The sequence below is a fragment of the Narcine bancroftii genome, chromosome 4, assembly GCF_036971445.1.
Source record: "Narcine bancroftii isolate sNarBan1 chromosome 4, sNarBan1.hap1, whole genome shotgun sequence".
NCBI classification, from domain to species: Eukaryota; Metazoa; Chordata; class Chondrichthyes; order Torpediniformes; family Narcinidae; genus Narcine; species Narcine bancroftii.
The window spans coordinates 312,531,988-312,548,472 of NC_091472.1; the positions used below are offsets into that span (position 1 = coordinate 312,531,988).

The 16,485-nt window shown below is 46.0% G+C and overlaps 1 protein-coding gene across 1 annotated transcript in view; it reads right to left on the bottom strand.

The window, feature by feature from the left end:
• Positions 1–1,503: 1,503 nt before the first annotated feature.
• LOC138762256 (indian hedgehog protein-like) overlaps positions 1,504–16,485 on the bottom strand; it is a 98,060-nt gene continuing 83,078 nt past the window's right edge. The window contains exon 3 of the mRNA XM_069935933.1: positions 1,504–3,593. Coding sequence (XP_069792034.1) covers positions 2,926–3,593 — 668 coding nt within the window. The 3' untranslated portion in view covers positions 1,504–2,925. The remainder of the gene's footprint in view (positions 3,594–16,485) is intronic.

The following is a 16,485-nucleotide window of genomic DNA, read 5'->3' on the forward strand; positions in this document are numbered from 1 at the left end:
AGATTACACGCCCCAACAAAAATTATACGGTGTTGACTTACTGGGTCCAGGAAGGGGAAACAAAAATCCGACTTCACCGACCACTTACAAGTCTGGTATTTGCAGGTGGAAGAATTGAAATGCGATTGAAATATTTTTGAGGATATAAATACAAAATCTTATTGAAGGTAGCTGGCAAAAATAGAAGGCCTCTTGCCATCCAAAGTAAACTGAGGTGGTTAAGGAAATCTATAGCTCTGTGATCTTGTATGAGTCAGTACTGGGCAGAGTTGGACAGATCAAAGGATTTCAACCCTAACATTCCTATATAATCAAGCAAACTGCTTTTGTATTGATGGAGTGCTCCAAATTTTATGTTGTTCTTCAACGGGGAAAAGGCCAGCTGGTGAATTGGTTTGTGGAAATTTCCTGCGAGTCCTCCACTTCACCAGCAGTCCGATGAGCAGCTGAGAAACCTGGGCGGAAGAGGCATTCCCGCACATGCGTTTCCACCCCCCCTCCCCCCCCCCCACCCCACCACCTCACATCCCAAGTTGAAAACTTTCGGCAAAGCAAGAGGTTGACATGGAGCGTGAGTGGTTCGAAGAGCTGGGCTCTTTGCATGCAAACTGGTCACCAATAGGGCGTACAGTCCAGAACCAGGCCCTTTGGCCCTTCTAGTCTGTGCCAACTTATCTTTCTGCCTCATCCAGCTGACCTTCCCTTAGTCCATAGCCCTCCATAGCTCCACTGTCCATGTGTCTGCCCAAGTTCTTCTTCAATGCTAAAAGTGAGCCTGTACTCACCACTTCAACTGTTACTTCAGGAGAGCGTTGGGTGGTCGAGAGGAAGATATGGGGAATGTCGAGAGTGGGCGAGGCTGGGTCTCTTCTTGTGATGGCCCTTTAGCCCACGATGTTGTGCCAACCTATGCAAACTTCCTCCACAGCAATATAACCCTTCACTTCCTCACACCCATAACCTTTTTTTTTAACATCCATATGGCCATGTTTTGAACGTCCCTGTTGTACCAGTCTCCACCACCACCCCTGGCAATACATTCCAAGCATCCATCACATATTGTGCCAAAAATACAACCTCTGACATCTCCCCTAAACTTTCCTCCCCTCACCTTAAACCAATGTCCCCTAGTCCTTGCTCTGGTCACACCAGGCATAAGGAGCTGGCTATCCACCCTATCGAAGCTTCTCATAATTTCAACCAACATTTTCCAGGATCGGATCTTCCAAAGTCCAATCCCCATTTCCAAATCTTAACCTGAGTGCATGGAGGTTAGAACAGAGATTTATCTCGTGAGGTATGGAGGCAGCAGGAAAGGACATAGAGACCCATCTGACTTTCACAGGAAGAGATTATGCCCTTCCAAACATCACCTCTGGTCAAGAGGAAAGGACCCAAAGCAAGATCCTTTATTGGAGTGAAAAAAGGTGAAGCGGGCCTCACCTGGGAACGATGTTGACGTCACATTTGAAACCTCCAAGAGTAGAGTTGGCAAGTTTAAAATAATTTTTAAAATAATTTTAATTTAATAAAAAATAATTAACTTTAAAGTTCCCAAACTGGCTATCTTTAATTCCCCGTGGGCATACTGCTGGGAGTCTCCAGAAATTTACAGAATGCAAACCGGTCACAAATAGGGCGAACAGCCCAGAACCAGGCCCTTTGGCCCTTCTAGTCTGTGCCGACTTTTATCTTTCTGCCTCACCCAGCTGAACTTCCCCTAGTCCATAGCCCTCCATGGCTCCACTGTCCACCTGTCTGCCCAAATTCTTCTTCAATGTTAAAAGTGAGCCTGCACTCACCGCTTCAGCTGGCAGCTCGTTCCACTCTCCCACCACTCACGTTCCCCTAAATTTTTCCCCTTTCACCCTTAACCCATGTCCTCTCACCTACCCTCAGTGGAAGAAAAACCTATATTTATTCAGTCTATCCCCCCCCCCTCCTAATTTTAAATCCCTCGATCAAATCTCCCTTCATTCTTCTTCGCTCCAGGGAATAAAGTCCTAACTTGCTGAACCTTTCCCTGAAGTCCGGACAACATCCTCATAAATCTGCAGTCTCTATCTTATTGATATATTTTCTGTCGTTAGGGGGACCAAAACTGTACACAATCCCTCCAATTATGATGTTATTTCAATCCTCTTCATTATCTTCGGTTTTTGCTGAGTGAGAGCATTGGTGAGGAAAATTTTAATGAAAATAAGTCAGCAGGGAAAGTAAATATTAGGAGTCAAACCATGAACCCTTGTCCAACTTCTAAATGGGGAGGTAAACCTGATAACCCTGGTAAATGCTCTCCCTGATCTGGGAGCTGTCTTAGGATATTTATACAGTATCTCGCGCAGTAATTGTATATCTGTGCAGATCTTCCGTCAATTCTTTCTCATTACTAAATTTACATCCACATATCTGCAAAATTGTCTGCATCGGGTGCAATATAGACATTCTCATTCGAAATGAGATGCGGCAGTTTATAACACAAATACCAAATGTCTTGAAAAGGACACAATGCATAAGTCTGCACGTCCTTGCCCAAGTGATCTCCAGCTCTCTTTAACGTGCTGATTCCAGGAGGCAAAACTTAAATAAGGGCTCCTTTTGTCTTTAGCTGGGCCCTGGGCAATTCAGTCCAAGGTGGGAGGAAGCAAGAGGTTTCTTTCATTCTCCTTGCTGAAGCTAATTCAAGTTCCAACAACCACAGCCGGGAGCTACTCCTCTGAGGTGGCAGAGAAGGGGACATCTCAGATCCATTGTCGATTGGCCTCTGAGCTGATTTGAGTCTTGGCTTCTGCAGACGCAGGGGGATGCCCCAACTGCAGAGTGTTGTCTGATCCTACGCCGACACACCTGAGGTGAGTGGCAAGCGAGGGCCTCCGTGCGTGCGAGAGACACCCTCGATGAAGGCTCAGTCCGCACCCCTTGACCTCAGCCCTGTGCCACGCCCCAGGGGTGGAAGTCCTTGGGGCTGAGGAGGAGCCTGCCCAGTCGGTGTAACAGCCGGGAGTACCAGTGCATGCCTTCCTGGTAGGCCGCGGGGCTGCCGTGGCCAAAGATCGAAGCCAGTCTGTAGCAGAGTCGGAGTGGGGCAAAGGCCAACTGGGCCAGGTTATGCCCCTCGATGACGGCAAAGCAAGAAGCCAACATGCCATTCACAACCAGCGTGCCATGCTGGGTCAAGGGGGCGTAAGCGCCGATGTCCGTCCTCTGCGAGACCGCGGTCACCTGGGCCGGCCTCTGCCCCGTGTCATCCGCTGCGTACACATACTGACCCACCCTCACCTCGCTGGCAAAGGTGGGTCTGAAATGGCCCAGCTCGGAGGTGAAATTGTCCGCCACAAAGACGAGGTGCGCGGCAGTGAGAAGGAGTTGGCGAGGCGGATCCTGGGTCTCAAGCACATGGAATATCTTTACAGCGTCAGGTTGCCAGTCCAGGAAGGTCATAAAAGTGCTGAAAGTCATTTGTCCTCCCTTATTCACTGTCTGCACTCGATCTCCAGGCTGCAGGTCAGATACTCGCTTCCTCCTCCCATCTTCCATCAGGACACTGGTGTTTCCAGGGAAACAGCCACCAGTCTTGGCTGCCATGGAATGATCTGGGAAAACACAAGAGAAAACACTGAAGCTACAGAAATGCAGAAGCACCGAAAATAGGCCATTCAGCCCTTCGAGCCTGTTCCATCATTCAATGCAATGATGGCTGATCATATGATATCAGTAAACCCTTCCTGCTTTCTCTTCATATCCCTCAATCCCTAGAGACATATCCAATTCCCCTTTAAATATATCTAACCAACAAGTCTCAACAACTTTCCATGGCAGGGAAATTCCACAAGTTCACAAGTGGACATTGAGGATGGAATTCAATGCAAACAAGTATGAGGTTTTGCATTTTGGAAGGACAAACCAAGAAAGGTCAGACACGGTAAATGAGGGCACTGAGGAGTGCAGCAGAACAGACGGATCTGAGAATACAGATACATAATTCCCTGAAAGTGGCGTCACAGGTGGATAGAAAGATTTTGGCATCTTGGCCTTCATAAATCAAAGTATTGAGTACAGGAGTTGGAATGTTATGGTAAAGTTGTACAAGACATGGGTGAGGCTAAATTTGTAGTATTGTGTGCAGTTTTGATCACCTAACTACAGGAAAGATATCAATAAGATAGAAAGAGTGCAGAGAAGATTTACTAGGATGTTGCCCGGACTTCAGGAACTGAATTACAGGGAAAGGTTAAACAGGTTTGGACTTTTTTCCCTGGAGTGTAGAAGAATGAGGGGAGATTTGATAGAGGTTTTTAAAATTATGAGGGAAATGGACAGAGTAAATATAGGTTGGCGTTTTCCACTGAGGGTAGGTGAGATACAAACCAGAGGACATGGGTTAAGGGTGAAAGTGGAAAAGTTTAGGGGGGACACTAGGATGAACTTCTTCACACAGAGAGTGGTGGGAGTGTGGTACGAAGTGTCAGCGCAAGTGGTGAATGCAGGCTTAATTTTAACATTAAAGAAGAATTTGGACAGGTACATGGATGGGAGGGGTATGGAGGGCTATGGACTGGGGTGCAGGTCAGTGGGACTAGGCAGGAAAATAGTTTGGCAATGACTAGAAGGGCCAAAATGTTTCTGTGCTGTAATGTTCTGGGGTTCTATGGTTCGCAACTGTGAGTGAAAGCATTTCTCCTCGTCTCCATCCTCAGATCAGTCCTTGTCCTTGGACTATGACACCTTGTTCTGGATTTCCCTAACATCGGGAATATTCTTCCTGCATCCAACCTGTCAGAATGTTACATGTCTCAAACAGATCTCCTCTCATTTTTCTAAATGGGTGTAACTTCAGTCTATCCAGTCTTTCTTGATCCGTCAGACCTGCCATTCCAGGGATCAGTCTGGAGAACCTTCACTGCACCCCTCGATGGCATGAATATTCTTCCTCGGGTTAGGAGACCAAAATACTCAAGGTGTAGCCTTACCATGGCCCAACCCAACTGCAGTAAGACCTCTCTTCCATACTTTTCAGTCTTAGTTATGTAATTTTGTGAAAGATAGATGTGCATAGAGACATCAGAAAGGTGGAATCAGGGAAGTGAAAGAGGGAGGGAGAGAGAAATTATGAGAGAAAGAGAGATTGTGAGAAAGAGGGGGAAATTGTGAGAGACAGATTGTGTGAAAAATAAGGCCATTTCATGCCAGGCCTCCACCTGGAGGGAAAACTCCACCGATTATCTTTCACCGAGTTGGAATCGGCGCATTGGAGCCGGCCACAGCGCATTCAGGAAGGTAAGGGCAGAGAATCTCCACCTTTACAGATGGGAATGTTCCTTGCTTGGAAGGGCCTTTATTGTGAGAGGGACAGAGAGATTCTGAGAGAGAGAGAGAGAGAGATTGAATGAGATATTGTGAGAGGGACAGAGAGATTGTGAGAGAGAGAGAGAGAGAGAGAGAGAGAGATTGAGTGAGATATTGAGTGAGATACTGTGAGAGGGACAGAGAGATTGTGTGAAAGATATTGTGAGAGACAGATTTTGAGAGAGATTGAGTGAGAGATTGTGAGAGGGACAGAGAGATTGTGAGAGAGAGAGAGATTGAGTGAGATATTGTGAGAGGGACGGAGAGATTGTGTGAAAGATATTGTGAGAGACAGATTTTGAGAGAGAGATTGAGTGAGAGATTGTGAGAGGGACAGAGAGATTGTGAGAGAGAGAGAGAGATTGAGTGAGATATTGTGAGAGGGACGGAGAGATTGTGTGAAAGATATTGTGAGAGACAGATTTTGAGAGAGAGATTGAGTGAGAGATTGTGAGAGGGACAGAGAGATTGTGAAAGATTGACAGACTGAAACATAGAAAAATAGAATAGAAATAGAGATTGAGAAAACGTACTGGAGGTCTAGGTTAATTGGGCGGCACGGGCTTGTGGGCTAAAGGGGCCTGTTACCATACTGTATGTCTGAATTTTTACAAAATGGGTGCAAGTCAAGAAATGGAAAACGCAGAGGCAGAGAAAAAGAGATGTAGTGAGAAATAACCTGTTAGAGGCATGACCCAAGGGAACTGCAGGATAGAGAGAAAAGGCTGCAAGAGGGAAACTCAGAACAAAAGGAAGTGCCTTAGAGGCCGTATTTTGGACAGTTTGTCACCTTGCCCCACTCCCAACTTCCCTTGATTTCAACAGTCCTGCAATGTGAATTCCCTTTTCAATTATTTATCTGACTCTGGTTGCAATTATTCCCACACCCTCTCATGTAATCCCACACAAGGGCTAGCTCTCTGTGTAACAAAACTTTGCCTTAGCAACCTCACTCTGCCAGATCCTACGTCAATACTCTTAAAACATACCGTTTACCAAGCCCACGGCCAGCGAAAATGGTTTCTCACCGTTTAACTTTTTTTGAAATATTTCACGATTCAAATCTCAAATATTTACGTATATACTGTAAATAATGATCACATAAACTGAGTACTTTTGTGTGTGCATCATGGTCTGGAGAGACCCTGTTTTGTCAGGTTGTCTACATACAGTCAGATGATAATAAACTTGAAATTTCTTGAATAACACACAATAAATGCTGGACGGACTCTGGTGTTGAAGGGTGAGAGAAGACCGGTGCCCAGAGCAAGCTCAAGCAGACACGGGGAGAATGTGCAAACTCCTTCCAGACAGTGCTGGATTCGAACCTGGGTCGTAGGCTCTGTGACAGCTTTGCGCTAACTGTGACACCCCATAAGATTTGAATTCAGTTCGGACCTTTGGTTCCCAGTCTGGGAACTTAAACCATGATGCTAATGTTCCCCTTTCTCACCCACTCCCTCACACTTTCTTCACCCGTTCTCTTACCTCCCTCTCCCCATCTTCCCCAATCCTGTTATCCTCCGATAGCTCCGTGGTGAGAGCATTGGTCTTGTACGCCAGGGGTCGCGAGTTTATTCCTCGCTGGGGCCTCATTTCTGTGAGGGGCGCTGGACAAAGTGGGGACTCTCTGTCTGCCTTACGGTAGACAAAGTTAAAGAATTCCATGTATGTTGTATTTAGTATTACATGACAATAATGGAACCTTTACCTTCAATAGATTTTACCTTTACCAATAATGGAATAATGGAACCTTTATCTTTATCCTCTGTTTCTCTCTCTCTCTCTCTCTCTCTCTCTCTCTCTTTTCCTCACTGTCTCTCTCTTCATGTTTGATCATTTGGCTTTCTCTCAAAGTCAGCCTCTCTCGTTTACACACTATTTTCCCTCTCTTCTTTCTATTTTATCTCTCCCTTCATCACCCTCCTATTTTCCTCAGTTCTCATCTTTCTCTCCATCTCTTTACTTCATACCTTAATGACTGTTTCCCTCCTTCTCTCAACATCTCTTCCACTCCATACATGCCCACTCATGGTATCTCTCGTAACCTTCTAAGGGAGCGCAACCAAAGTTTACCCAGTGAATAATTCCCAGATTTTCTGTTTGTTTAAGTTGAGAGCAAACAGCGAAACCATGACAACAATAGGCCAGGCAAACTCCCTGCCACTCCTTGTCACAAATTCAGCACATTCTCCATTGAAGAAAAATGCCCTACACCTGTTTCTTATTGACCAACCCAGCTCAATAACAGAGTCCTTAACCTACATCTCATCGGTTCCCCATCCCCTCTTCTGCCTGACTGTGGTGCAGGGAATGGAAGAGGCAAGGGAAGAGCCCCCTTCCTCCCCACCAGAATATCCTTTGCAATTCTCACCACCTCAAGATTCCTTTATCGTCACTCTTTTGCCCGACTAACAAAGAGTTGCCATTAGCATTGCCCTGCACCCCTTTAGGGAAAGAGAAAGAGTCCCCTCAGAGACACTGAGTGCCCATGGATGGTTCACCGCCACACACACACACACACACACACACACACACACACACACACACACACACACACACACACACACACACACACACACACACACACACACACACACACACACACACACATTCCCCTCCCCTCTCCTCCCACTTTTCTGCATTTAAAATGGTTGAATGGAATTCAAATTCCTGGGTGCCAACATCTCCGAGGATCTGTCCTGGAGCCTCTGCGTTGATGCAGTCACAAAGAAGGCTCGCCAGTGGCTATACTTTGTGAGGTTTCTGAGGGAGATTCATTATGTCACTGAAGACTCTTGTAAACTTCTACAGGTGGACCGTGGAGAGCATTCTGACCGGTTGCATCACTGCCTGATACGGAGATGCTAATTCTCAGGATAAGAATAAACTCCAGAGGGTTGTTAACTCGGCATCACAGGCACCAGACCGCACTCCATCGAGGACGTCTACATGAGGCGGTGTCTTAAAAAAAATGGCCTCTGTCCTCAAAGACCCCCCAACGCCCAGGCCATGCCCTCTTCACTCTGCTACCATCGGGGAAGGGTCCTGGAGCCTGAAGACGAGTCCCCAGCGGCACAAGGACAGCTTCTTCCCCTCTGCCATCAGATTCCGGAATGATCAACGAACCACAGAGTTTTCATGCAGTATTTATCATTATTATTTTTTGGAGTAATATTGCAAGATGTTTATAATGTGTACGTTTTCACTGCTTTTCTGCCACAAAACATCGAATTTCATGAATAATTCATGAATAGTTTGCTACCTGTGCCAAGTGCACTGAGGACAAAAATGGAAGGTTAAGAAAAATGAATGTGTGGCTGAGGGGCTGGTGTAAAGGACAGAGTTTTGGCTTCTTGGATCATTGGGATCTCTTTTGGGGAAGGCATGACCTCTACAAGATGGATGGGTTACACCTAAACCCAAAAGGGGTCAATATATTGGCAGCTAAGTTTGGGACAGCCATCGGGTGCAGTTTAAACTAATTTGGCAGGGGGGTGGGAACCTGTATGATAGGGCAAAGGACAGAAAAGATAAAGCAAGAAAAGTTAGGTTAGGCAGCAAAAGTAAAAATCAGAAAGAGCAAGGAGGGTGAAAAAAGCAAATCTGAAGGCTTTGTATCTTAATGCAAGAAGCATTCGGAACAAGGTAGATGAATTAGCTGTGGAAATTGAGATAAACAAATATGATTTGATTGGGATTACAGAAACATGGCTGCAGGGTGGGCAAGCCTGGGAACTTAACATCCCGGGGTATATGATATTTAGGAGGGATCGGCGAGAAAGAAAAGGGGGTGGGGTAGTATTGATGGTGAGAGAAGGGACCGACACGATTGAGAGGAGGGATATTAACTCAGAAGATGCGGAATCTATATGGGTAGAACTGAGGAATAGCAAGGGGCGGAAAACGTTAGTGGGGGTGATTGGGTGGTGTTTATGGGGGAGTTGACTGTGGATAGACAATGGAAAGCATTCACAGATCTAATGGAGAAATTGCAAAAATTGTTTATACTGGTTTGGCATAAAAATAAACCAAAAAAGGTGACTCAACCGTGGATAACAAGGGAAATTAGAGACAGCGTTAGGTCCAAAGAGAGAGAATATCAATTGGCCAAAAAAAGTTCCACAACCGAAGACTGGGAGCAGTTCAAGATGCACCAAAGGAGGACAAAGGGATTCATCAAGAGAGCAAAAATAAATTACGAAAGTAAGCTTGCGGCAAATATAAAAACCAACTGCAAAAGCTTTTATAGATATGTCAAGAGGAAAAGATTGGTGAAATCCAGAGTAGGTCCCTTGCAGTCAGAATCAGGGGAATATTTAATGGGGAATAAGGAAATGGCAGACCAATTAAATTCTTACTTTAGTTCTGTTTTTACAAGAGAGGATACAAATAACCTCCCAAGGATGTTGGGAAACATAGAGACTAATGCAAGGGAGGAACTGAAAGAAATCAGTATCTCTAAGGACATGGTCTTGGAGAAATTGATGGGATTGAAGGCAGATAAATCCCAAGGGCCTGATAATCTACATCCTAGGGTACTTAAGGAAGTGGCCATTCAGATAGCAGATGCTTTAAGAATTATTTTCCAGAACCCGATAGACTCAGGATCAGTACCCATGGATTGGAGGGTAGCTAATGTTACCCCACTATTTAAAAAGGGGGGTAGAGAAAAAGTGGGGAATTAGCGGCCGGTGAGCCTTACATCAGTAGTGGCCAAAATGATGGAATCCATTATTAAGGATGTAATAGCGGAGCATATGACTAGCAGAGAAGGGATCGGACAGAGTCAACATGGATTTACAAAAGGTAAATCATGCTTGACAAGTCTATTGGAATTCTTTGAGATGGTGACTAAAATAGTCATGGGAGAGCCAGTGGATGTGGTGTACCTGGACTTCCAAAAGGCCTTCGATAAGGTCCCGCATAAACGACTGGCTTCCAAAATCAAGGGTCATGGGATTGGGGGCAAAGTATTGATGTGGATTGAGAACTGGCTGGCAGGTAGAAGACAGAGAGTTGGGATCAATGGCTCATTTTCTGAGTGGCAGGCGGTGACCAGTGGGGTGCCACAGGGATCTGTACTGGGACCCCAGCTGTTCACAATTTACATTAATGATCTGGATGAGAGGATTGGATGTCATATCTCCAAATTTGCAGATGACACTAAGTTAGGAGGGGTTGTGTGCACGGAAGAGGGGGTCAGGAAGCTCCAGTGTGATTTCGATAAATTGAGGGACTGGGCAGATCCATGGCAAATGCACTACAATGTGGATAAATGTGAGGTTATCCACTTTGGTAATACAATCCGGAGGGCAGATTACTATTTGAATGGCAATAGATTAAGAGATGGGGAAGTGCAGAGAGACCTAGGGGTACTTGTACACCAGTCTCTGAAGGCGAGCATGCAGGTACAGCAGGCGGTTAAAAAGGCAAATGGTATGTTGGCCTTCATATCAAGAGGGTTTGAGTCTAGGAACAAGGATACCTTACTGCAGCTGTACAGGGCCTTGGTGAGACCCCACCTGGAGTATTGTGTGCAGTTTTGGTCACCTTATCTAAGGAAGGATGTTCTTGCAATGGAGGGAGTGCAGAGGCGATTCACCAGGCTGATACCTGGAATGGCAGGAACGACTTATGAGGAAAGATTGCGCAAATTGGGATTGTACTCGCTGGAGTTTAGAAGATTGAGGGGGGATCTCATGGAGACATATAAAATTCTGGCAGGACTGGACAGAATGGATGCAGATGGGATGTTTCCAAGGATGGGAAAATCCAGAACCCGGGGCCATGGTTTGGGATAATAGGCAAACCATTTAGGACCGAGATGAGGAGGAATTTCTATACCCAAAGGGTGGTGAATCTGTGGAATTCATTGCCACAGAGGGCAGTGGAGGCAGGTTCATTAAATCTATTTAAGAGGGAATTAGATCTATTTCTTCAGTATAAGGGTATTAAAGGTTACGGAGAGAAGGCAGGGACGGGGTACTGAACTTTAAGATCAGCCATGATCTCATTGAATGGCGGAGCAGGCTCGAAGGGACGAATGACCTACTCCTGCTCCTATCTTCTATGTCTCTATGACAATAAATTAAATCCTCACGCTGATTCAAACATTAAATTATAGAAACTTCAGGCAAGTCCGCCCTCTCTGATTGAACTAACAGTTTCAGCTAATCCTGCACTGGCATCTAGAATAGGTGGTGGCGGCAAGAAGAGTAAAATAAAGATTTCAGAGGCTTTAGGACAAGTACTTGAATGAGCAGGGCACGGAGAGAGGTGGAATTAACCGATAAGCATGAGGAAGGGCCTTCCTTCTGTGCTGCGTCAGTCAGAGAGTTGACTGCTATACAAGACAATGGTGACGCTCCGTTTGGAGCATTGTGTTCAGCTTTGGTCACCGTGCTGCAGGAACGACGGTGTCGAGCTGGAGAAAAGATTTATGAGGATGTGGCCAGGACTCTGTGGGGAGAGGTTGACTGGGTTGGGGCTTTATTGCTTAGAAGATGAGAGGTGATCTCACAAGAGGGATAGATCAGGTGGACGCAAGAGTCTTTTGTCCAGAGCAGACAAAGGGCCCTGTTTCCATGCTCTATGATGCTTTGATTTTAAAATGTCTTTGTTCAGATTCTCTCTCTTTAATTGGGCGGCACGGTTAGCGCAATGCTGTTGCAGGTTCAAATCCGGCACTGTCTGTAAGGAGCTTGTACGTTCTCCCCGTGTCTGCATTGATTCCCTCCTCCAAAATATACAGGGGTTGTAGGTTAATTGGGTGTAATTGGGCAGCATTGGGCTCTTGGGCGAGAAGGCCCTGTCTAATTTTAAATTGAAATTTCTCCCATAAGCCCATTGACTCGATGACCTTGCATAAGTCATTCCTGCCACAGCAACCTTGGCCTTGTACCTCTCTTTTAGAAGTATTTCCTTTGTCCTAGCCATCCATTGTCCACCCACTCTGCAACGTGAAAACGACTTAAAGTTCTGACGAAGGAGCAGCATGTGAAAAGTTAACCCTGCTTCTCTTTCCACACATGCTACCTGACCTGCTCTGTTTATCTAACATTCTTTGCTTTTATTTCAGCTTACCTGCACACCCATCCAGAGGTCCTTTAGAATGGGGGCCTAGTGTATGTGATGGGGAATATGTTCAATATGGGAACAAAGGTCCAGAGTTTACATGAAGTCCACACTAATGTCACAGACTCTCCAATGACCTGCGACAAATTGGTTGATGTGATTCAGGAAAGTGCACCAACGCCTCAACTTACTTACAAGTTTGGCATCACCCCCCTCACCACCCTGTCCCTCAACAACTTCTACAGGGAGCATGCATGCTGGATAGTTTCACAGCCTGGGACAGGAGCGACTTTACTCAAGATCCAAGGAATGCAGCTCGGCACACCTCCCACCCACCCCACCCCACCGTGGACTCCATCTACGCCTCCTGCTGCGGCACGCTGAAGGACCCATCACACCCCAGACACGCTCTCTTCTCCCTCTTCCCATTGGGGAGAAGGCGCAAGTGTGTGAAAGTGTGCTCCAACGGTCTCTTCCCTGCAGCCATCAGTCTCCTGAATGAACCCCACAACAGTGTTCCCACGCTGCCCTTGCTTGGGACTAATTGATCTTCCTTTACCCTGCAATTCTATACTCTGCGAATTGTGCCTGCTTCCACAGCTGTTTTGCAGAAGAACAGATATTTTGTTAAACAATAGGGAATCAAGAGTATGTGGCATGATACAGCATAACATCCTCTGTAAGTAAAATATCACTGTATACTATAAAGAATGACAATCCTTATAGATATCTATAGATATAGCTATCTATAGATATATTCCAGGGAACATATTCTACAGAAAAACAACGCCTATGTATATTTTGCGGGGAAAACTGCAACTGCCCAGATGTATATTACAGACAAGAGCAATCTCTTTACATCATCGTGGGTGTAGCAATCCTTGTATTTGCTCCAGGGAATGTTACCACGTGCATAATGGAGGGAATACCTGTGTATGACGGTGAGAGCAGTAGCCAGTGAGAATAAAAGTCTGTGTATATTATGGCAAATAGCTGTCCCAGTAAATACTACAGAGAATTGCAGTCCTTGTGCTTTCTATTCACAATAGAAGTCTTTGTATCCATCATCAGGGATAGTAGACCCTGTGTACATTGAAGAGAATGGTAGCTACTGTGACTACTATAGCAGTCCCAGTGAACATTATTGGGAATAATAGTTCCTGGGAATGCCAATGGGAATAGAAGTTCCTGTTTATAATTTGGAGAATAGCGATCCTTGTATTCATTAGTGTGGCAGAACGGTGTTGTGTGGGGCACAGGTTTCATCCGGATGCTTCGGTTTCCTCCCCCATCCCAAAGTCGTGCGGGCTGATGGCTTAATTGGCCGTTCAGAATTGCCCCGATGGTACAGAGGGGTGGTGGAATATTGGGGTGGGGGGGCACAAAATGGATCGGCTGACGGCTGGCACAGACCCGATGGGCTGAAGGGCCCATTGCCTTGGGGAGTGACTCCATCTCTTTACGGGGAATAGCAGTCCTTGAACTGACCAGTGGCCTCTGCGCAACTTCTAGGGAATATCAGCCCCTGTGAACATTATCCCTCTCTCTATTTTACAAAATAGCAGATCCTGTGTTTATTATAGGAAATAGCAATTCCTTTGCACACGACAGAATAGTGACCTCTGTGAATAGCAGTCCCAGTGTACCTGTCTGTATTATATCAAACAACAGTCCCTGTGTACTATTTAATAGGGACGTTGCTCAGAGCTCCTGTTAAATCTTAATAATTATGTGGATATCTCCGAACAAAATCGTGCCCTTTAATCGATAAGCGTAGCTTTGCTACATTGACATTTTTCTTCTGTTTAAGGCTCAGATTGACTCCTGTTTGGCACTGCTTGTTCTGGTTGGTTCTGGAAGGTGTGCGTGAGGTCCCTGGGATCGAGTAGGGGGTTAGATGATAAGGAAGAGGCTATGGAGGGTTGTGAACTCGGCCAGCGCCGTCATGGACGTTGGTCCAAATCAGTAGAATCCAAACCAGTCCTCATCGAGGGGTCAGCAGTGGAGAGGGTCAAGAACCTCAAATTCCAAGGTATCAACGTCTCCGAGGAAATATCCTGGAGCCTCCATATCGATGCCATCACTAACAAAGCTCACCAGCGGCTATTGTTTGTGATGAGTTTGGGGAGATTCGGTACGTCACCGAAGACTCTCGAAAACCTCTTCAGGTGTTCCATGCGGAGCATTCTGGTGGGTTGCATCACTGCCTGGTACGGAGGCGCCAACGCTCAGGGCAAGAAAAAATTCCAGAGGGTAGTTAACTCGGCCTGCGACGTCAGGGGGACCAGACTTCACTCCATCGAGGACATCTACAAGAGGCGGTGTCTTAAGAAAGCAGCCTCTATCCTCAAGGACCCCCACCACCCAGGCCATGCCCTGTTCTCATGTCACTATCAGGGAGAAGGTGCAGGAGCCTGAAGACGAACACCCAATGGTACAAAAACAGCTTCTTCCCCTCTGCTGTCTGATTTCTGAACAGACAATGACCCACAGACACCACCTCACTTTTTTCTTTATTTTTGCAGGAATATATTTATTTTGAAATAGTGCATTTACGGAACTGTAATTTATAGCAATTTATAGCAATGCAAAATACCGCTGCCGCAAAACAACAACGTTTGTGATGCATGTTCACAATTTGATTCTGAAAAGGGTTTTATGACTATTCAGGCCAGGAAATTTGCATGCATAGAGATCAATTGCCAGACATGCAGTTGGTCGAAGAGACTATGATGTGGCTCTGAAGTCAGGAAGTCACAAGAGCTCATATTGTGTAACGGTTAACGCAACGTCTTTACAATGCCAGCAATTGGGACTGGACCTGTGTTCAAATCCTGTGCTGCCTGTTCTCTCCATGTCTGCGTGGGTTTCCCCCAGGGGCTCTGTATCAGGCATTGATGCAACCAGTCAGAATGCTCTCCGCGGTACACCCGTAAATGTCATCGGTGATGTACCGAATCTCCCACCGTCCAAAACGTACTGTGGGTGTAGGTTAATTGAGCAGCATGGACCCATGGGCTGAAATGGCCTGTTACCATGCTGTATGTCTAAATTAAATTAAATTAAAAACGTTCTGGCACTCAGTGGGTTCCTTCTTTATATTTGAATGGATGCCCCACATCATCCTGCCTGAAATATTTACGGTCCCTCCATGTCACACTCCTTTCCTTTGGTCTTCTCTCTGGTCTCCCCACTTCCCCCCAGATGTCGCCACCCACCTATATCATGGCAAAACACCGTGAGAAAGAAGACTGAGGCTACCAGCCACCACCCTGTCAACTTCTTACAGGACCTCTACCTGAGAGCGTCCTGTGCAGAGCAGTTGCCATAGAGCATTAGATGGGCGGTCAGGACCAGAAGAGTGACAGAGAGGGAGGATCGCTGGGGTTTCCCCTCCCCACCCCCCATGCATTTATTTAACAGTTATATATACTGTGTGTAAATAGATATATATTTATACACACACACACACACACACACACACATATAACCCAGTGTATACATTCTGTGCACATACATATATAATTTGTCTGTGTGTATGTTTGCAGTGTGTTGCACTGTAGACTGGAGAACACTGTTTCACTGGTTGTACTTGTACAATCGGATGACAAATAAACTTGAGAGAAGACCAGAGCACCCAACCCACGTTATGGTCTTATTAAAACCTACATTGATGCCTTTTAGTGATTTTTGCCTTTGTACCTCAAGATCCCACTTGTTTGTAGAATGATAGCACTGCCAAGGCTCGGAACATTCGGCCCATCCAGCCTATTTCAGCTCCAAGTCGAGCAATACCACCCTTACCCATTCCCACATAACTTACTCTCTACGTTTTCAGACCTTAGACCCCACTCACACCATAATAACCTCTCGTGTGGGAGTGAGTTCAGAACTCCTACTGCCCATGCTGTATGTTTTGGAGGGTGGGTGGAAACTGGAGCCCCCGGGGAAAATCTGCCCTCTATGCTGACCGTGCCACTCTATGCTAACCATGTCTGGCTAACCATGCTGCCCTCCATACTGTGCCACCCTCTAGGCTAACCGTGTCACCTTCTACACTAA